This window comes from Crinia signifera, chromosome 4 (genome assembly GCF_055691185.1).
Source record: "Crinia signifera chromosome 4, ASM5569118v1, whole genome shotgun sequence".
NCBI lineage: Eukaryota > Metazoa > Chordata > Amphibia > Anura > Myobatrachidae > Crinia > Crinia signifera.
In genome coordinates, this window is record NC_139220.1 from 295,863,810 (window position 1) to 295,887,626 (window position 23,817).

The window sequence follows — 23,817 nt, forward strand, 5'->3', positions numbered from 1 at the left end:
TGTGCCAGTACTGCCCCTAGACACATGACATCACTTGAGGGGGCAGAGATGGCAACTCTAGAAACTGGAGATCTGCCTGGATATTCTAGGGATGGCCATCGGTGCAGTCACTATCGATGGCGATACTGCAACCAGCCATTGATAGTAACATACAATGTGATGGATGACCATTGATGGTTTTACCTATCGATGGTCATGCATTTTATTTGACTTACTGGCCAGTGGGCCACTCAGAATGTGGGGGCGGGGCTTCAAGGTTGTCAGGGGTGAATCTATGCTCCATGTTCAGGCATCTTGAAAAAAAAAAACCAAATCATTGGTTTTGCTGTGCCATCGATGGAGGGAAACCCTCTCTCCCCCATCGATGGCAAAAGTAGAGTGCATATCTGTAGTGTCCAGCATTACTGGACTCTGGTTGCCACCCAGGAACTCTGCCACCCAGATGCAGCAACAGTCGTATCATAGGAAACAAACAAATTAATAGCTGTGGCCCCCAAATTCATAAATTCAGAGGATCCTTTATATATTTTTCCAGTAGCACCCCAAAACAGGTATTTTAGGGGGGATATCCTTCAAATATTTTTTTATAACCATGTTCATAAAATAAATAATTATTTTAAAAAATATATATATATATATTTTTAAATGCTTTATTCAAAGAATAAATCTATATTATAGCTCTGAAATAAAAAAATAAATAAAAAAAGATTAATTAAAGGTACCCCTTCTGGTCACCAGCCAATAGTGATGGTGAGGGGGGGGCACAAATGGCGAAGGGAGATGCAAAGAGGGGGAGCAATATAACAATAGAGGGCACAGATAACGGAGCGGGCACAGGCACCTATACTAGGGGTGCGGATCATTAGGTCGACCATAATTAGGCCGACAACAGGTTAACACTAGTAAAAAATTGCCATGGAAATGGTCGACATGAGTCTTAGACCGTGAAAACCTGTTTCATGTGTCAACTTTGACTGTCGGCCTAAATACTGTCGACCGGATAATAGGGATAAGAGGGGCATAGGCACAGATATTGGGGGAAGGGGGGGACACAGGCACAGATAATGGGAAGGGGCAAAAGGACCTCTGGCTACAACCCTGCATTTAGCATTCTATATATTGCAGGAACGTGAGGAACAGCAGCCAGCATATGCTATACAGCAATCTGTGACATCGGCAGAGGAGCGACCTGGTTCTCCAGCATAGTACTTCTTGTAAGCTACTTAGGGGCAGATGTATTAAGCCTGGAGAAGAGATAAACTGGAGATAAAGTGGAGATAACTTGGAAGAGTTAACGCACCAGCCAATCAGCTGTGTTTGAAATATGACAGTTGGGATCTGATTGGCTGGTGCGTTATCTCCTTCCACTTTATCTCCAGTTTATCTCTTCACCAGGTCTAATACATCTGCCCCATTATCCTTTAAAATCCAGATGCACCCTTGGGTGGTGGGGGGGATGGGGGTGGGACAGTTTCCCAGAAATCTCCTTGCTTGAATCGTATTATGTACTCATGGGTCGATTCGGACATGCTCGCAGCGCATGCAAATACGTGAATATGCGCATCCCCGGGAGCAAGCGGCTTTGGCAAGTTTCCCACTCGCCGTGCTGTTTGCTCCATAGTGGGCTGGCAGGGGGTGGACACAGGGGACCACGCGGCCTTTCATGGACATGCCCACAAAAAACAGTGGGTGCACCTATGAACACTGGGCGTATCCCTGCGAACACAGCGATGTCAATGCCTGCTTGGGGCAGACGGTACATCACAATGTCAGCGCCCACCCCCAATTTGACGGATAGCAGGAGCTGGAAAAGCCGTCCCAGGCTGACTTTTCTAAGCGGAGGCAGGAGAAATAATGTAATGGTCAGCGACTATCGAATGATTTCTGTTCCTGGTGGGCACATGTAAGGGGATGTGTTAGAGGACACATCCCCTTGCATGCTAGTGAGGGGATTCGGGGGGGGGGGAGTTGGCGGGTTGCTAATTCCACCTTTGATCTTGCACCACTCCCAGCACAGCAGCAGCCAGCAACACCCATAGCAGCCCTAATTTCAGTGCCCTGTGCCAGCAACAGCATTAGTGCCCCTTATTCACATTACGTCACTCAGTAGTACCCCTTTACCTTATACATGTTATGCCACATAGTAGTGACTGTTATTCACATTACACCCCCCCTTATTGCTCCTTCACATACACCACCCTGTATTGCTCCTTATTCACATTACACCACCCTGTATTGTTCCTTATTCACATTACACCACCCCATATTGTTCCTTATTCACATTAAGCCACCCCGTATTGGTTCTTATTCACATACACCACCCGGTCATTTCCCAAGGTGGTGGCAATAGTACAGCGTTGCCGACTCTCCCGGAATGTCCGTGAGACTCCCGGAATTGTGGGTAATCTCACGGACTCCCGGGAAGAGCCCCCCTTTCTCCCGGAGCAGCGCTTCCCCCTGCCACAATGGCTACTGCGCATGCGCGAGATAACCACTATGACGCCGCCAATGCAATGACGCGATGATGCAGCATCATCACGTTGGCGGCATCATCGCCATTATGTTGCGCATGCGCAGTAGCCATCCTGGAAGAGACGCGACAGTGAGAGAGGACAGAGGAGCGGTGGCTGCAGGAGAAAGCTTACTGGCCGTTGAGTGGTAAGTATCTGACCTGATCTCTGCCCGGATATTTTAATGCAAAGTCCCCCCTCCTCCCCCTACACCTACCTCAGTCAGTGCCTCAGTGGACACTAAGAAAATGCGTAGGGATATATATTCCAATCGTAGGGCCAGCTCATCTTAACAGTGAGCAGCGGTGGGACCGAGATGGTAAAGCATGATAAAAATCTCTCTACCCCACAGGCTTTACCATATCTGTGGGCCTATCGCTCTCCTGTACCCAGTCAGGCTGCAGTAAACCTGCTTCCTACTATCACTGCCACATCTAGTGACTTTTTAAAATTTGAAGACAGGCCCTGTTCACACTTCTTGTATGGCAGTTGTATGCATCCCCACCCACATTCCCCCACCAGCTAGGACTGGTGGGCATTACTCTATGGGGTATACTGTGCAGTGGGCCTTACTATGTGGAATGTAATGTGCTCCAATGGGCATTACTGTATGGGACACAATGTGATGCAATGGGCATAACATGCTTATCAAAATATTGCAAGGCCCGCCCCCCTGGCGACGCAAGGCCCGCCCCCTGGCGACGCAAGGCCCGCCCCCTGGCGACGCAAGGCCCGCCCCCTGGCTTTTACTTTTCTCCCTGAAATGATTTTTCAAAAGTAGGCAACCCTGCAATAGTATTCATCCTTAGGTTTGTTAGTATTACAAATGACATACAGATTGTTCCAGAAAATGTTTTTATTTAGAAACTTGCAAGCTCAAATAGTAAAGTCATAATTTATTATTTATCTGTAGATTATTTTTCTAAAGGTGAAAATGTTGTTTGAATAAGTACTGAGCCTGAACAGTGATTATGTTGACACCAAAAATGGTTGACTTGCACTAGGTCGACAGTGACACAAGGGGCAGAATTCAATGCTCCTAGTTCGCTGTTTTTTCCGGCAATGATCAATATTTTTGGCAAGAAGGGCAGTCCACTCACCAAAAATGGTCCTCACCCTATTCAACGCTCCCGGTTCGCTAAAATGAACAGATAGCTTTGCCCTGTTCGCCACTCGGACCTCGACGATGTTCGCTGTTGTTTTCTTATGGGATATTTTACGCACCTGGCCATTTGTGTATTCAATGCTAAAATGGAGAACGCTGCTCGCTTTTTTGGTATGGCTCTCCATTTTGCTCTTGGCATCCTTTTTAGGTGAACTCAACTTACGAACTTATAAATAAAATTGTTTCTTTGTTTTTTGGTGTCTACAAGTCTATTATTTTATTATTTGAAGGCTCTATATTATTATTTTCTTTATAAGTGTCACATTAACACTTTTCTTTGTGGTAATTTTTTTCCCCTCCATAATGAATTTTTTTCTCACTTTATTTTACCCATGATTCACCTCTTTTTCCTCACTCCTTCATTTGGCCTTTGAGGAAATACACGCAGCATTATCAGTCTGCTGATTTGGAATCTTTATTTTTAGGCAAATTTGCATTTTTCAGCATTTCTCTGCAATATTTGAACACTGCCTACAAATGGAGCCATTTACTCCCTGTACATCGCATTGGTCAAGGGGGCGGAGACCAGCTGACCCGTTGAATAGGGTGAGCGGGAGGCATGGCAACGGGTGGAAAAACGGTGCATGCATGGCAAGCACACGCCGTGCGTAAAAAGGCATTCGCTGTGACGCACTCATCGGAGCATTCAATACTGGCCAATGTCGACTCAAGCAAAAGGTTGACATGGAAATGGACTACACAGGAAAAGGTCGACATTTGATGGTTGCTTACCATCGAATAATTTTTCCTACTGTGCAAGGCGCTTGCAGTCCCCGCGTGACCCAGGAGTCACTTGGTGGCTGCACGTATCCATGCGATTTTGGTGCGAGCGCGGACATCATGTGATCATCCTGCACAGCTCTTTGATCAGTGCAATAAAAACCTACAAAGTACAAACGCATAAACAAGCCACATGAAAAAGATAGCTGCGATATATGCGCATAAATGAACAAAAATCGGACAGTCTGTTAGAGAAAACTGAAATATTTGAGATATGGAACTAATATGGAGATAGTATGATTCTTAATATAGTTTTTTTTTTTTTTACAAACTAGAAAAATACAGTTTTTTATGGTACAGTCTCTTTAAAAATGAAAAGATAAACGTAGAAACAGCATTTGTTTGCACTTGTGACTGAGCCTTTCGTCGTTTTCCATCAGATAAAGAGGGTGTGGACCAAAATAGGTGCAAAAAACAAGATGGCTGCCATGCCCGTGCAGGTCTTGCCTGTGAAGAGAATAATAGCCTATTATGAAAAATACAATTGGGAAATAATTAAGTAATATCACTGTCCAAAGAGTCTGCTATCCGCAAAGGTCATTCATTATACACTATATTATATTAACCTATTACAACAGACATTGACGCTATATACTACCTTCTGCTATGGTTACATGACAATGGCCCACCACAAAACCAGGAGCCCTATAAGTAAACTCAATAAGTGATCACATTTTAAGTGATCACATTCAGAAACCTTTGTGGGATCATGTAGGGCAGGCCTGGCCAACCTGTGGCTCTCCAGCTGTTGTAAAACTACACATCCCAGCATGCCTTTCCACAGTTTTGGCACTCCCTAATAGCAAAACTGTGGCAAGGCTTGCTTGGACTTGTAGCTTCACAATAGCTGAAGAGCCGCAGGTTGGCCAGGCCCATAGGCGTGCGCAGCACATTATATTAGGGGGTGCACTGTCAAAGAGGTGTGCCTAGCACCACCAATTGGGCATGTCTAACACCGCCATTGGGTCTGTCTAACACTGCCAATCAGGCGTGCACTCACTACAATATAAAACGACTCTCAGCCCACCATTATATCCTGCCTATTTCAATTTTAATCTTCTAATTACTCTGTGTAACAGTTCATGCAAACAAAGTCAAAATCATATCTGGATGACACAGGTATGTAGTGATATGACAATGGTGTAATACAATTAATAATGCAAAACACACCTAATTGATTGATGGGCGCATATTTTAATGGAATACAGGTCTAAAAAGCAAAAGTATTTTGTAAAAGGTATTGCTGGTATTACTAGCAGCAAAAAGTGTGGGGGTGGGGGCACAGCTTTAGGGGGTGCCTGTGCACCCTTAACACTCAATGTGTGCACGCCTATGGCCAGGCCTGATGTACTGTAGATGGTGATTGGCCTGTTTAGACTAAATCCCTTCCCCAATTCCTTTGTGTGTAGCTTTCACCATAATCAAGAACAATACAAATACCATAAGAGTTTTATCACACACACAAAAAAAATGATTTGTTTGCACTGTATCTACTAAGCCTGTAGGGGTCAGTGTTACACTTGATTACCACTCAAACTTCTCCGGGTGTGGATTAGCTCAAAGACAATGTCTAGGTAGAACGTCCATAGGTCAACGCTAAAAGGATGACTTGCACTAGGTGAACTTTGGCAAAAGTTAAACATGTTCGAGGTCGACATGAGGGGATGCGGTCATTTGGTCTACTGCATTATGGTAGACAGTCATTAGGTCGAATCCATTAGGTCGACATGCTAAAAGGTCGACATGACTCTAGGTCGACATGGGAAAAGGTCGACATGATTCTAGTTCGAAAGGTCATTAGTTCGACAGGTCATTAGTTCGACAAGGTCATTAGTTCGACATTGTCTATGTCGACATTCACAAGGTCGACATGGAGTTTTTCACTGTTTTTTGAGCCAACATGTGCCGACAGGCGGTATTTCATGCCCTACCATCCACTAGGGCGTGGTGGGAGAATAAAATAGTGTGCCGAGCGTAGCGAGGCACCGTGCCCGACGCATTGCGAGCGCAGCGAGCGATGCGAGGGGATGCAGTGCACTTTAAACTGTGTCCATGTCGACTGTGTTGACATTCAGGTAAAAAAACAGTGAAAAACCCCATGTCGACCTTGTGAATGTCGACATAGACAATGTCGAAATAATGACCTTGTCGAACTAATGACCTGTCGAACTAATGACCTTTCGACCTAGAATCATGTCGACCTTTTCCCATGTCGACCTAGACTCATGTCGACCTTTTAGCATGTCGACCTAATGGATTCGACCTAATGACTTTCTACCATAATGCAATAGACCAAATGATCCCAACCCAAATGAGAAAGGTCCAAATTATTTTTCAGGGTTTTTTTCAATGTCAGAGTACGTAGATCCCCAATAAAATGGGGGGGGGGGAATGATGTTGACCTTTTGTTTGTGGGGACATTTTGTCAGTGTCGACCTAGTGCATGTTGACATTTTGGTGTCGGCCTATTGACTGTCTACCTACACATATAGTCTATGAGCCACATGGATGACAATTTCTTCAGTAGAAGCATCATCATACAGTAATAATAGATCTGCTGATTGGTTTGAATGGTCCTGGGTAAACATCTACTTTTTTAAAATGATATTACTTAGGGCCTGATTCACCTTGCCCAAAAAAAAAAAAATGTTTATTCTGTGCAATCGATGGTGTGAAAGCATCTGGTTCTCTCCCATCAATGGCGAAAGCGGTCATAAACCATCAGTGATTGAGAGTCATTGAAGGTCAATGGAAATTGCTACACTGTTACTGCACAGCAGCCGCCAGGACGTTTCCCTGCCCACTAGGCAGTGATTATACGCAGCCTAGCGAGCAGGTCCGAATCACCCTCACAGTCTGAAGTCACATTTGAGACTGAACCAAATTCATACGTGTGTAGTATAAAATATCGCAATGTAAAAAATATCGCAATGTAAAAACAATAAAAAATTAGCAATTTAGAGTGAATCTGAAAAATGGGTCCGATTCGGAATCGCTCGTAGAGATCTGAATTCGTCCCCAGCCACGATGCTTTTCTGCCCATGTGCAAAGCCCGACAGCGATCACCGTCGGCGAGTTACACACTCGCTGGGCCGTTCGCTGCAGGGAGGGAGAACCGGGGGGTGGATGTGGGCAGAAATGGCGCTGGGGCAGGGGAACACTTAGCGTTTAATGGGCGTCCAGATGAAAATGCTGGGGCGTTCACCTGGGAACACGGGCGGGCCAATCACATACCTCCCAACTGTCCCGTTTTTCGTGGGATTGTCACATTTTTTGGGGACGGTCCCACCCCCCGCCCCCGTGGCCGGCAGTGCTGGGGGGGAGGGGGGGGGAGTTGGGAGGCCCCCCAGCCTGAATGGAACAGACGCTATTCAGTGGCGCAGAGGGCGAACAAGATGGTACCATAATTTGCATAGACCATGCCCCCTTTGCATAGGTCACGCCCTCTTTTCATCGTGGCACATGACTATGCAGCGTGAGTGTCCCTTGGGAGGTATGCGTCGCAGCAGGATGTTGGCCACCCGCCCCGTCTTTGTCCTAGCGCTCATAAATCAAATTCAGTTGAGACTGACTAGGCAGGAGAAATCATTAAACAATGCCTTTGTCTGCTAGTGGCTGCATTCAAGGGGATGTGTTCTCGACCGAGTATGCAGCGCGGGGGGGGGGGTGGGTGCGGGGGATGTCGTGGACATACAGGCGGGCAGCGGACAGTGTTTCAGGGCTTGCTAAGCAGCAAACAACCACTGCTTAGCGAGCCCTGCTGAATCAGAGCCAATGTCTTAGTGTATGAGAAGGGGAAACATGCACTGTTGGGATTCTCTGCGAACTGAAGTTGGGAAATACTGTTCTGCAGATTGTGAAAGAAGAATAAAGAACTGTACAGGGTGTCTGGCTCTACCACCCAGGAAATGACTAGGTTACACAACCTCCCTGCTTCCCTATCGAGATCTCAGGTGTAAAAGTTACTGCTCACCGTTGGTTATTTGCATGACCTGGAGACCTCGAGTTCGTCCATGCATGTTCTTGGCCTCACACTGGTATTCACCGTTGTGTCCGGAATCAGCCCTGCTACACAGGACTTTGTGGTTATCCTGGGAGTAAGTCACCACAGCACCTGGGGGAACGGTCCACTTGTAAATGGGGTCAGGCGACCCATCAGCCTGGCACATTAGGGTGAAGGAATCCCCAGACTTTATAGTTGCAGAAGGTGTAACGGAGATGGATGGAACACTCGGTGGACCTAAAGATAATAATAAATATCAGTGCAAGACTCTAATAATGGGGCAGTATGGACGGTGTAGTGGTTAGCATTACTTCCTCACAGCGCTGAGGTCATGGGTTCGATTCCCACTATGGCTCTAACTATGCAGAGTTTGTATATTCTCCCCGTACTTGCATGGGTTTCCTCCGGGTACTCCGGTTTCCTCCCACAATCCAAAAATATACTGGTAGGTTAATTGGCTCCCAACAAAATTATATAGATTGTAAGCTCCACTGGGGCAGGGACTGATGTGAATGTTCAAATATTCTCTGTAAAGCACTGCGGAATATGTATGCGCTATATAAGAAACTGTTAATAAATAATAATAATAATAATGATAATAATAAGGCTTGTATAAAGGAACCCATACTCAGAACAAATATATCTGTAGAGCAGGCATTCCCAACCACGGTCCTCAAGGCACACCAACAGTGCAGGTTTTAGTGATATCCAGGCTTCAGCACAGATGGTTTAATCAGAATCCCTCAGATACTAATTAATTCACCTGTGCTCAAGCCTGGATATCTACAAAACCTGCACTGTTGGTGTGCCTTGAGGACCGTGGTTGGGAATGCCTGCTGTAGAGGTTCTCACCACCAACAGGTCCTCACAAACAATAAGCAGGAAAGAGCTATTCAAACAGACTGATTCAATTGTCTTGGTGTAGCTTACCATACGTCCTTACGGTTACACTGCGGGACTGCACTGCATGTACCAGTTGTGGTCCCAGCTGTAAGGTGGCCAAGCAGTAGTAGTCCTGAAGGTTGTCCCTGCGACTAACCATAACGTCATACATCGTTGTCACCGTCTGCTTGCCCTGGCGGAGGTCTCCTTGAAATGAAGAACCCAGCACTTCTTTGCCGCCTCTTACCACAGAGATAAAGAGATGTTCCACAGGTGCCACCTCGTAAACTCTGCACTTTACACTGTGCATTTTCCCCTCCTCTATATCCTCCTGGAGGTCTATGGTGACGTTACTTGGTAGTGCTGAAGTAAAAAAGTGAAATATGGTAAACTACAGTAGTGCATTGTGTGTCTTTTTCATCATCACCTTTATTGTTAGTGATCACTGTGGAATTTAGAAATGGATAGTTAATAGCAGCATCTAAATAGAAATTATATATGGCCTTCCCGTTAAAATGTACACTCTGACGAGCAGGGCCCTCTTCTCTCATGTACTTTTCCTTCTGTTACTTAAACCATCTTCAATGGCACCAAATCCCTCAGTTTTCTGCCACCCTGTGTCCTCTTCTGATGGAAATATATTTATGGGGCATACGGTCACTAGGTCTATAAGCATTACATCAACACCACTAGGTCAACATGCATCAAGTCGACATGACTGAAGGTCAACATGACTGAATAACGACATGGGTTAGGTCAACAGGGTGATTATGTCGACATGGGGATGGTCTACAGTCAAAAGGTCGACATGGGGTATTTAACTTTTTTTGAGCCGACATGTGCCGACAGTCTGTATTTCATGCCCTACCATCCACTAGAGTGTGGTGTGAGAATAAAATAGTGTGCCGCGCGTAACAAGCCACCGTGCCCAAAGCATGGCGAGCTCAGCAAAGGGACCCGGTGCTACGTTTCAGTGTCCGTGTCCACTGTGTCGACATTCGGGATGAAAAAAGTGAAAAAAAACCCATGTCGACCATTTGACTGTCGACATTCCCCATGTTGACCTAATGCTTGTGTAGTCCTAATGGCCCTGTCGACCTAACCAATGTTGACCTTCAGTCATGTCGACCTTCATGCATGGCGACCTAGTGGTGTCGACCTATTGCTTGTCAACCTAGTTGGTGTCTATCCAATGATCCATATTCATTTATGGACCCTGTACTTGTCCTTAATTGTCTTGAACTGTAAGTCACTGTTTCCGGTTTTGCTTGTTTATGTGCTCTGTAACTGGGCGCTGCGGATCCCTTGTTGCGCCATATAAACATTCTCTTTTTTTCCTCAACATTTCAAATTCTTTAATCTGTCATCAGGGGTGTACAGCAACCTGGATACTTTGTGGGAGAACTGGAAGATCACGTGGGCGATGTCAAGCAGCTGTTCTGTAGGGGTGTGTAAAGTCCCTAAAAACCACAGGTTGAAATAAAGGGTATATAAAGAACGGCACTAGGGTTCACTGACTATATGGATAAAACATACCATGCGGTTGGATGGATGAATAAGAATTTCATAAAAAACACATACTGTATATAGAATGCAATAAAAATATTAAAATGGGATTCCCAAATACTACTGAGGCATCAATGTCATTTAGCAAGTGGATTTCTCCACAACTGTGAGATACAATGGTGGAAAATTGGGGCACGTGAGTCCTATAATTAGCCCAGTATAAAGTGTAAGCAAGAATAATGGTAATATCACCTAATGCTGGTGAATTCCCCAGCAGGAGGTGATATTACCCTTAGCAACGTGACTCCATAAAGCTGCTGAGCAAGACATTCTCACTGACACCGAGAGGCGGCGTGGCACCTACATTGTGCACACAGGCAAAATCTGGACCAGCCACTCACCGCTGGCACACACCTAAGGATGGAATCGGACGTGATGCGCCACTGATGCGTCTGATTTCTTATGTTCTGCAGGTCTGACTTCCGAAGCTGACCCAATGCGCACAGGATCAGATGTCATACACTTGCGATTTGGGACGATTTCACTCAATTTCGGAATTGGGTGAAATCGAGGCCAAATCGCATAGGGCGGGATGTACTAAGGGCAAAATGCGGTAACACCCCCGTTTTACCGCATTTTCCTATGTACTATTACCAGCCGCACCGTTATCGCCGGGCAGGGTATCGCCACCTTTTTTGTGGCGATACCCTATAGAAGCCTATGGGCTTCTTTTCGCCGCCTGCCGCCTCGCCGACCCCCCCTCTACCCCTCCCTTGGGCTTACCTTCTTACAGGTCCTCCTGGACCCTGGAAGGTAAGCCCTTCGTCTACCTAGCAACACAGCTGGACGTCCTTCCGGCTGCAGGGGGGGGAGGAGGCGCCAGGGACAGCTACGCTGAGCTGTCCCGGCTGCAGGGGAGAAGCAGGCTCCCAGGAGGTGACGGAGACCCCCCGCAGACCACATTACAGGTATCCCGCACCACGATGCCAGCCTCATGTTAATACATACGCACTGGCATCGCGGCGGGGGCATGGCGAAGGGCGGCGATGTATATTAATACATCCCGCCCATAGTGATTGGGGGCCTTTACACTTTGGGGGCGTGCTCAGCATTCCCATAGCAGCTGGACACCCCCCTGGCTCCCTACCTGCAGTGAAGAGATGCATGACTTTGTTCAGGGATCACCATCTTTCCACAGCAGTAATCTTTGGCTCCCCCCAACTACTCCCCTGCCTTACACTTTATCTTTTTAAGGGCCAGACGCACTAAGCCATGAAAAGTGATAAAATGGAGAGCAATAAACCACCAGCCAATCAGCTCCTACCTGCCATGTTACAGCCTGTGTTTGAAGAATGAAAGGTAGTAGCTGATTGGTTGGTGGCTTATCACTCTCCATTGTATCACTTTTCATGGCTTAGCGCATCTCGCCCTAAATGGGTTAATGTATCAGGCAGTGGAAAAGTAGTCCAATGGAGAAATCCTCCATAGTATCAGCGTCTACCTATCATTTTAAAAATCTACATCACAAATTGCACATTGGTTACTACGGGCAACTTCCCCACTCTTCCACGTCTTCACTCTTATCACTGTTTGAAACAGGTCGCCTTACAGTATATTTGGTATCCAGAATGTGAGAAGTCTAGAATCCTGGGGACCAATGTCTAGGTCAACAGACAGTAGGCTGAGGTCGTCCGTATGATCTTTACCCAGAATCCTGAGTGCTAAATGTAGTGTATCATTGGGACCATTGGTCTTCATCCCCATGTATGTTTAGCTAATCGTTTATATAATGGCTATGTACAGTTATATAGATCATTTTATCAGTTATTTTCTAGAAGGTGCTAGATAAATAAGTAGAAAATGATTGGTTGCTATGGAATACATCCCATTTGGAATAGAACTCCCAACTTAGTAAATGTACCACTTGAAGTTGTTTTCTTGTTGCCCAGACTACACCCCCCCTCCCCCGCTCCCCATAAAGTAAGAGTTAGAACGCATCATCACTGTACATGATATGTTACATACCATAGGCCTTGACTGAGACTTTGGATTGTGTAGAATTTTCGCTATTTGATAAATGGATACAAACTGCTTCTGATGTCTCCCAATCATCAACCTGGACTTCGGTGGACAGCCAGTTGGGCCCACTCTTACCATTGATCTTACTTAATCTGGTTTTCCAGACCACTGGGGCACAGGTATAGGAGCAGTTCAACACGGCCACTTCTCCGAATGGTACAAACACCGTGTCATTTACAGTTTTCACCTCACACTCTCCCTCAGACTTTCCTGAAATTGTAGGATGAGACAATAATCAATACAAGACATAATTAAATTGGCAATGGTGCAGTATGCATATACATATATGTGTGCACACATATCCATTATCCAAATCTGTAACTGACACTACTGGGACAAAATTGTGTTGCTCTCCCCAACTCCAATGCTACTTTGGGCCGTATTCAATGAGAATATTCTGTTTAGGATTCGCTGCACAGTCGCCGTGTTCTGGAGCCTCGCTGTCCCCCCTATTCAACGTCGCAGGGGCTCGCTGCCCCTGACGGCGAGTGTGAACCCCTGCGGCATCCTGAGGACGGTGGCAGGCAGGGAGATGGAAGTCTCCCTGCCTGCCCCAGAACGTATGTGGGGGGAAGAGGGCTCCCCGGGAGCCAGGCAGCACAGGCTGCCCCCCGGGAGAGCCAGCAGGGTATTCACTGCACCCGATCGTGCATATGTAATGATCGGGTGCAGTGAATATATGAATATCTAATGAGCGGCTCTCTGCTCCCGGCCCCCTGCTGGCTGCTCTGTGTGAAATTGGGGGGGGGGGGGGATCTTAGAATGCACACCCAAGATACATGAGGTGCTATCATGCTGGGACTTGTAGTTCTGCAAAGAAAAATACATGGTGCAGATGCACACTCCATATTATTAATCAATAATAGAGGTTCTTGGTATATTAATTGGCCAAGAAATATTTGCCCACCAACCAGCTTCACGGTGGCCTCATTTCTGGTGGGTCCCTAATACTAAGTTTGAATCTGGGGCGCGGAACCCCGAAAAGGTTGGCATAGGCCAGTCACCCCAGGGCAGCACACAAGTGAAAAACTAAGCTAAAGGTGTATTAATAAGAAAGTAGCAGAAGCTAGAGGTTAAAAAGTGAAGTGCTAGAAAGTATAATATATTAGTGGGAAATAAATAGTGCTAAATAAATGTTAGGGTGTGACACCCCGAAAACAACTCAGCCACACCAACCCAAGGGGAGCCGCGCCCCAAATCCATCCCCAAGACTAGCAATAAATGTCAATTTTAGGTCTTACCTATATTGTGCCTCCAGTTTGCAGTCTGGCTACCAGGGACCAAGCTGGTAAAATAATATTCAAATCAGGTGGGTGGGGTGCTACTCTAAGTGGAAGGAGTCCCAACCTTCAGGTGTACAGGTGTACACAATATTAGCTTATTGGGGGGGGGGGGGGGGGGTCTTAGAATGCACACCCAAGATACATGAGGTGCTATCATGCTGGGACTTGTAGTTCTGCAAAGAAAAATACATGGTGCAGATGCACACTCCATATTATTAATCAATAATAGAGGCTCTTGGTATATTAATTGGCCAAGAAATATTTGCCCACCAACCAGCTTCACGGTGGCCTCATTTCTGGTGGGTCCCTAATACTAAGTTTGAATCTGGGGCGCGGAACCCCGAAAAGGTTGGCATAGGCCAGTCACCCCAGGGCAGCACACAAGTGAAAAACTAAGCTAAAGGTGTATTAATAAGAAAGTAGCAGAAGCTAGAGGTTAAAAAGTGAAGTGCTAGAAAGTATAATATATTAGTGGGAAATAAATAGTGCTAAATAAATGTTAGGGTGTGACACCCCGAAAACAACTCAGCCACACCAACCCAAGGGGAGCCGCACCCCAAATCCATCCCCAAGACTAGCAATAAATGTCAATCTTAGGTCTTACCTATATTGTGCCTCCAGTTTGCAGTCTGGCTACCAGGGACCAAGCTGATAAAATAATATTCAAATCAGGTGGGTGGGGTGCTACTCTAAGTTGAAGGAGTCCCAACCTTCAGGTGTACAGGTGTACACAATATTAGCTTATTGGGGGGGGGGATCTTAGAATGCACACCCAAGATACATGAGGTGCTATCATGCTGGGACTTGTAGTTCTGCAAAGAAAAATACATGGTGCAGATGCACACTCCATATTATTAATCAATAATAGAGGCACGGCGAAAATCACTTAGAAAGACGTTGAATAGGGTGATTCGCTTTCTGACCCCAAAAAATCACCTTCCAACGCGAAAATAGCACAAATTCGCCGTGAAACATGGCGAATTATCCTCATTGAATACTGCCCTTTGTGTCACCCCTGCCTGTCTGCTCGCTTCCCCTCACACTGTAAGCTCCCACAAACAGGACCCTCTTCCCATATGTGGTTTTTCTGCCCTCATTTAGGCCATCATGTCCTCCGCATTACCACCTGCTACTTTCTGGCTGCCCTTCCCTGGTAATTTATTATTTATTTATTTCTTTATTATTATTGGTAATGGTCAACTGGCTTGGGCTCAGCCTGCGGGAATAAGGGGAGGGGCGGGACTTACATGAGGGAGGCTGCACATGGGCTGTGTCACATGCAGTCGTGTCATCTGGTCCCCTTGGCCCTCATTCTAATCTGATCGGTTCCCTGCATGTTCGCACCGATGTTGAAGCTCTGTGCATGCGCATAGTCGCAGGCAGAGGGGTTCGCATGCGTTTCTTGGGCATACCGACCAAAATGCTGGAAAACACTGGGTGTCCCCATGCAAACGCAGGTGGCAACCTGCCCGCCCAGTTCTCGGAGCAGGATGCGTACCACAAGTAGAGACTGACTTAGATTTAAGCGCACTATAGAAATCTTTCGATGGTCAGCGACCATCTAATGATTTCGTGCCCGCACGTTACCCTGTTAATGGATGTTTATGCAAATCATCCATTCACAGTGTGGCAGGTATATTCCCAGGGCGGAGGGGGGCGGGCATTCGCGCATCGCTGCTTAGTGAGCCAACCAGAATCAGACCCCTGGTTTCTGCACCACAGTTATTGCTGATTTGGTGAGTGTGTGTGATGTATAAGGTCCCTGTGCAATGTGTTACACCACTCTGACATACAAAGGGAAAAAGGCTTTCAAAACATATTTCTTCATTTCTTGTATGTTGAAATGACACACGTACAATGTGACCACAAGGTGAAATATGTTCAGTTTGAGTGGTGTAGTGGGATGTTTGTGTGGGGTGTTGTGAGTGGTATAGTAGGATGTTTGTGTGGGGTGTTGTGAGTGGTATGATGGGAGGTATGTGTGGGGTGTTGTGAATGGTATAGTGGGATGTTTGTGTGGGGTGTTGTGAATGGTATAGTGGGATGTTTGTGTGGGGTGTTGTGAGTGGTATGTGAGGAGGTTTAAGTGGGGAGGTGTGAGTGGTATGTGAGGAGATATGTGTGGGGTGTTGTGACTGGTACTGTATGTGAAGAGGTTTGAGTGGGGTGTTGTGAGTGGCATGATAGGAGGTATGTGGGACAGTGTGAATGGGATGTGACAAGGTTTGTGTGGGACAGTGTGAGTGGTATGTGAGGAGGTTTGTGCATGGTGTTTTGAGTGGAAGGTAAGGAGGTTTGTGTGGGGAGGTGTGAGTGGTGTGATGGGAGGTTTGTGTTCGGTCGTGTGATTGGTACAGTATGTGAGGTTTGTGTGGGGTGGGGTGTGTGGTATGTGAGGGGGTTTGTGTGGTGCAGTGTGAATGGTATGTGACAAAGTTTCTGTGGGATAGTGTGAGTGGTATGTGAGGAGGTTTGTGTGCGGTGATGGGAGTGGTATGTCAATTGGTATTGTGGATGTCGAAATTGCAGCTCTACGCCATTAAGGTATTACAACCAGCCACTTATTAGCTTAAACGTAACTACCAGGGCCAGACGCGAAAAATTAATGGTAAATTCTTAAAGATATGTTCCCTTATTGTCTTTTTCTGTTTGCGTGAAACTCCCTGAATAAACCCCAAATGTTGTTTTGATTTAACTTGTTTCAGTTGCCGTCAACAGTCGCAAATGTCAGTATAGTGAAACGATCACTATATATGACCTTACTGATACCTAGATTGTGTTGTATGATGAATCGGTGTACTTGAGAAACAATGGCTATAAATTCCAGCTCATTCCAGTTCCCTGTTCCACCTCAAGTAAACAAAAAAGATTGCAGGGCGCTCAAGGGTGAACAAGTGATAAACAATTTATTAAAAACAAACACAGTATTAAAAATGACAAAAAAACATACAATGCATTAAAAATCACACAAATGGTGCACCATTAAACTTAACTCTGGGAGTTAGTCATAACCAGAGGTTGGGGATTGGTTCCTCAAAGTTTAGATATTTGAGTCCCAGTAAAATTACTGATTGTGGTGACGAGCGTCCAGGTTTGTTTTAAAGTTCCCAAATCAGAACTGTAGGTGATTAGAGACCTGTGTCAAAATAGCGCTGGTCTGTTGGTGCCTATGCATGTGGAGGGCAAGGACTTCTGTCGGATAGTTTGGTGACAGTGTCCGTCCTGCCTCCACTGCGTACTAGTTTCACGGCACAATGCACAATAGATACAGTCAGTGTTGGATATTAGTGCGCCACAGCGCTAGCTCACCCCAAGAACAAAGACAAATAATCCAGCATGCTCTGACGAGATTCCCATTTACAGGAAGACGTCCCCGTGAAGCTGAGAGCCAATGAAGAGTTGCCCAGGCCCCTTTCTTGTACCCAATGATCATTCAACTTGACCCCACACCCCTTTGCTTTAAAAGGCTCAAGCGCAGGATCCAAGAGCCATATATGATCTATCCAGAACACATACCCAGGATCCTGGGATTTGTATCCGGCCGTGGTATCTGCTTCCCTTGACGGTAATTGCTGTTCCTTATTTGTGCCAGTCCTTGTGTGTGTTAGCGGTGCTTGCATTTGCATACTTTTTGTAATACTGTTCCTTCATGTATAAGTTGTATTGTGCCCTTTTATAGTGAATATTGTGTGTTTCCCCTTTAATCACCTACGTTCACTTTGGACTTGAATACACATGCAGAGCCGTCATCTTATTGTAACCTGTGGTCGACTGCATTATTTCTTTATCAAGTGTAATAGCATCTCCGATGCATCGTCAGCATAGACCTTTATCCATTAAGCTACTGACCAGTATATTTAGTGTAACGCTGGTGTATTACTGTTCAATCGCATGTGCGTATGAGTTGCACGTGTATCGGCACGTGTGCCTACTTTGTATACTTCTATATAAGGTGCTGGTTGCCAAGGGTAACGGAACATTGGTCATTTCTTATACAGCAGTATAAGGGTTAAAATCTGCTAAGGTCACAGTACACTGGAGTCAGTAGCTTCTAGAGCTTCTAGTCATATGCAAATTTGGTGCTCCCATTGTCTGTGAATGAAAGAGCTTATACACACTGTACAATACATTGCTGAAATCACAGTGGCGACCAGCCGTTGCTAGGGGTAACGGATTGCATGGTTTAAATGGTAATGCATACAGTATTATTATTTTCCTATCCACTGGTTTATTAAATTATCGTTTTTAATAGTTGGCGCCCAACGTGAATTCTTCAGTCTTTAAAATCGTCAAAGCGATACAGATTGCGTTCTTATTATCAATGGGCGGACTTTAAACACGTGAGGTAGCCTGTAGTGTTAATAAAGACTCATTTGTGCTGTGCCTCTGTTTTAACAGATGCTAGAATGAAACTCAGGGACAGTGGATTGGTTATTGGTTATACTGTAGAAAATTTTCTTGTATGTTCTTTCCGGTATTGCAAATAATTGTGTATATAGTATAGTTAAGGTGCTGGACTTCCGCTTGCCACAAAGAAGTAAGGAGTTTATTTTCTATTGCTTAATGCTTGAATTGTATAGATTGAGATTGTGAAGCCCAGTTAACAGAACCGTGTTACACAGATAGTTGGCTAAAACAAATTGGATCAAAATTGTACAAAGCATTGTTAAAGCATACGCTAGCATATGAAGGTATAAAGTGTGGTTGTATTGTTTTAGCATTATAGGCCGTGTTCTAAAACTCTTGCCACGTGGCATTGGACCGAAGAACACAGAGCGCAGAATCGTCTCAGACGCAAATTGCGTTCATGACGAAAGCACGTGGTCTGGTAAAGTCACGCTCAAACAGTATACGAGTATACAGTGTGAGGGTGACCAGGCAGAACACGTGCTAGACGCCATTACACATAGGCATTGAGTAAATATTTGTCACCATGTGTGCGTGCATGCATACGTCATGCAAACGCTTGTCTCGGGTGCACTTGCGTCTGCATCACCACGCTCATCTCAGTCGCATTTGCGTCTGTGTACATGCGCGCGTCTCAGGCGCAACATCCGGTTACGTGAACGCTCGCGTTACGGACGCACTTCCGTCTGTCTCAGCACGTGCGTCCGGGCCTGAGGCCTCAGCGTGAACGCATTAGCGATCCATTCCCTGTGGCAAATATATTGTTTAAGTGAACCAGCCATACTACCACACTTTTGTCCAACATATATACTAGTTTAATATTTTAAAACAATTCAAGCATTGTTAGTAATTTAAACCTGAATTGTAAGGTATAATTGTAGGTACAGAGTTTGGGGATTGAGCTACTATCCAGGGAATTAATTTTCTGTACAGAAAAAACAAGTCTGCTTGTGTGAATCAGAGAGTGCAAAGAGTGAGTGCCAGTCAAAGATACGCCTGACATAGTGGCATTGACTGAAGATAGCCAAGGATATGCCAGACTGAGTGGCATTGGTTATAAAGAGGTTGTGGAAAAAGCCAGATCTGGTAATTGTTATTGGCCAATTAAATTGAGACTGCACAAGAGATCTGATTATCAGAAAGAAACCTCTGGTCTCAGATCTAGTCCATGAGACCTTTGGGTGTCAAATTCCCCTCGCATTAGATATCACCCATACTGCCAGGAAAATAGTTAACTTAATGGATAACATAATGGAGACATATGATGACACATTCCGATACACCAGAAAAGAGCTACAAGCCTATAAAATAATTGGTTCTGCACAGGAGGTTATGAACAGACTAGAAAAGGGACCTCCTGCTGGAGCCCAAGGCATTGGTTTAAGAGTGGTCCCAGGAGATCATAGACAACATCTAGAAACTGTTGTTCTCTATCAGTGGTGTCATCATATTATTCGGTGTGTTATTGAAATGTATGTGGTGAGTAACCCGGGATAGAAAGAAACACATTGAAATAATGAGTATAAGGACAAGTGGTCCCACGGAAGACTCAGGTTACAAAAGGGACCATTATACAATAGGGGATACCATACTTAGAAATACATGTCTGCTGTGTCCTCTTACTCTTATTATTATATATCTTCTCCCATTAAAAAAAAGTCTCTATTTCGTTTCCTTCTTATCTGAATAGTGTAATAGTGTCTCTATGACTCTTCCTTTCTTTCTCCTTAGATACACCCTATCTGGAAAATGTAAATAAATGTAACCACCCGTTTTTATTTTGGTCCCAAACTTTGTACATTAGTCCCCTTGTCACCCTGAAAAATTGTTAGATAAATATGTTCCCCATTTATCCATAATCTCGGATTGGACATAACGCACAATGGTTTATTCCCCTATTATGTAACTCAAAATATTAGAGTTATGAATTATTTGTATGTGTCTCCAGATATTGTAAAATGTGACAGTTTTAGTTTACTGTCAAAGGGTGGACTGTGGAAGGCGAAATTGCAGCTCTACACCATTAAGGTATTACGACCGCCCACTGCGCAATTCCATGGCGCCACTTGCGTCTTATTAGCTTAAATGTAACTACCAGGGCCGGACATGAAACTTTAATGGTAAATTCTTAAAGATATGTTCCCTTATTGTCTTTTTCTGTTTGCGTGAAACTACCTGAATAAACCCCAAATGTTGTTCTGATTTAACTTGTTTCAGTTGCTGTCAACAGTCGCAAATGTCAGTATAGTTTAACGATCACTATATATGACCTTACTGATACCTAGATTGTGTTGTATGATGAATCAGTGTACTTGAGAAACAATTTACAGGAAGACGTTCCCGTGAAGCTGAGAGCCAATGAAGAGTTGCCTAGGCCCCTTTCTTGTACCCAATGATCATTCAACCTGACCCCACACCCCTTTGCTTTAAAAGGCCCAAGCGCGGAATCCAAGGGCCATTATGTGATCTATCCAGAACACATACTCAGGATCCTGGGATTTGTATCCGGCCGTGGTATCTGCTTCCCTTGACGGTAATTGCTGTTCCTTATTTGTGCCAGTCCTTGTGTATGTTAGCGGTGCTTGCATTTGCATACTTTTTGTAATACTGTTCCTTCATGTTTAAGTTGTATTGTGCCCTTTTATAGTGAATATTGTGTGTTTCCCCTTTAATCACCTACGTTCACTTTGGACTTGAATACACATGCAGACACGCGGTCAGAGCCGTGATCTTATTGTAACCTGTGGTCGTATGCATTATTTCTTTATCAAGAGTAATAGCATCTCCGACGCAGCGTCAGCATAGACCTTTATCCATTAAGCTACTGACCAGTATATTTAGTGTAACGCTGGTGTATTACTGTTCATATTGGTATATGATGACTGTGGGAGCTCCGTGAGAGACTCAATCGCATGTGTGTCTGAGTTGCACGTGTATCGGCACGTGTGCCTACTTTGTATACTTCTATATAAGGTGCTGGTTGCCAAGGGTAACGGCACATTGGTAATTTCTTATACAGCAGTTTAAGGGTAAAAATCTGCTAAGGTCACAGTACACTGGAGTCAACAGCTTCTAGAGCTTCTAGTCATATGCAAATTTGGTTCTCCCATTGTCTGTGAATGAAAGAGCTTATACAAACTGTACAATACATTGCTGAAATCACAGTGGCAACCAGCCGTTGCTAGGGGTAACAGATTGCATGGTTTAAATGGTAATGCATACAGTATTATTATTTTCCTATCCACTGGTTTATTAAATTATTGTTTTTCATAGTATGTGTGGGGAGGTGTGAGTGGTATGTGAGGAGGATTGTGTGGGGAGGTGTGAGTGGTATGTGAGGAGGATTGTGTGGGGAGGTGTGAGTGGTATGTGAGGAGGTTTGTGTGTGGTGTTGTAAGTGGAAGGAAAGGAGGTGTGGGGAGGTGTGAGTGGTGTGATGGGAGGTTTGTGTTCGGTCGTGTGATTGGTATGTGATGTTTGTGTTTGAATGGTATGTATGTGATGAGGTTTGTGATGGGCGGAGTGAGTGGTATGTGACGAGGTTTCTCTGGGGTGGTGTGAGTGGTATGTGAGAAGGTTAGGGTGTGGTGATGGGAGTGGTATGTGAGGTGATATGTGGGGGGTGGTGTAAGTGGTATGTGAGGCGGTTTCTGTGGGGTAGTGTGAGTGGTATGTAAGGAGATTTGTGTGGGGGGTGTGAGTGGTATGTGAGGAGGTTAGGGTGTGGTGATGGGAGTGGTATGTGAGGTGATATGTGTGGGGTAATGTGAGTGGTATGTGAAGAGGTTTGTTTTGGGTGGTATGAGTGGTATGTGAGGAGGTTTCTGTGGGGTAGTGTGAGTGGCATGTGAGGAGGTTAGGGTGTGGTGATGGGAATGGCATGTGAGGTGATATGTGTGGAGTGGGGTGGTGTGAATGGTATCTGAGTAGGATAGGGTGTGGTGATGGGAGTGGCATGTGAAGTGGACAGTGTGTGGTGTCTGAGACAAATCTTTACTACACATGCACAAATTACTGGAAAAACTGCTGCTTTTAAATTTTCCAAGTGATTTCTCTGTCATCCGCCCTGTTGACATGGGACTACGGGAAGCGAGTAATAAAATATGGGTGCAGGGTGTGTAGAGCACACTTATTTATGAATGGACATACCCCTGCGCTCGTGGCAGAGAGATAACTCTGGGAGGCAATGGAGTAATCTGCCACTGGGCTCTTGCTTCCTACAGGGCACCTCTCCTCCAGTGCAGTTAATTGAAAGCTGTTGATATTGCTTCTGGTGACTCCCCCTCCCTGTCATTCACACTTTCTATATAAGGTAAGGTGTATGCATCCAGTGAGAAAGTAATCCTGCTAAGCAATGTATTTGTTTTGCATAATATTTATCTTGCCTCCCGGCAACTTGGATGAACTTACGCCACTAACTAACAGTAACTACACCTTTGCCCTCCCTGTACTCTGGTCTCACTTGCACAACCCCCCAAGCTTAGGACACTCTGCAGGTTTGTTTAGTTTGCTGTGTAAAAAATGAAGCTGACCAGTGGTCTACTGCTACATGCAAAATCAGCCATTATGCATCCTGCATGCTAAAATATTGCAACGTTTCTGAATCAGACCCATTTTGTTTCCATACAACTATCCATTCCTTCCGTATATTACCATATCTATAAAACAGTATAAGATAAACCAAGTAAAGCTTTAACATAATAAGCCACAAATCACAGCACAGTCACATCAACCGAAAAAGCAACCACCAAAATAACGTAGAATTCACAAAGCAAAGTAATACAGTAACCGACCTGCATGGAAGATCCCCCACATCTGCAGTACCAGGCAGAGATGTGTTATCGCCCATTCCATAGTTACTGCTGCAGCGCGAGTCTCCACAGTGTGGTAACGATTGGAGGTCTGAGCAGCGTATTGTTACTTCCAGCCGGATTTATGTTCCGCTTTCTCAATATATCACTGTTATGATTTTTTTCAACATTTCCTGTGTAAGAACAGCCCCGTATAATGCACATGCTGCTCACTCACACTAAGTCATTGCAGAGATTTAGATCTTTTTAAATATAATATAACCTCATTACACTGACATGAATTTACGGAGACACCGGGCTCCGCATCGATACAAGCACACACACGTGTACCATATGTTCAGCAACATATTTATAATGGATGCAATGGCCCTTATTCAGATCTGATCGCAGT

The 23,817-nt window shown here is 45.0% G+C and overlaps 1 protein-coding gene across 1 annotated transcript; it reads right to left on the reverse strand.

Moving 5' to 3' along the window:
- Positions 1-3,359: 3,359 nt before the first annotated feature.
- Positions 3,360-23,553, reverse strand: ICAM4 (intercellular adhesion molecule 4 (Landsteiner-Wiener blood group)). The gene is made up of 5 exons (XM_083185079.1): positions 23,409-23,553; positions 12,872-13,135; positions 9,389-9,703; positions 8,429-8,695; positions 3,360-4,902 (listed from the first exon to the last, which is right to left on the reverse strand). The coding sequence occupies exons 1-5, from the start codon at positions 23,467-23,469 to the stop codon at positions 4,832-4,834; spliced, it is 978 nt and encodes a 325-aa protein (XP_083041205.1). The 5' UTR covers positions 23,470-23,553; the 3' UTR covers positions 3,360-4,831.
- Between the last annotated feature and the right edge of the window lie 264 nt (positions 23,554-23,817).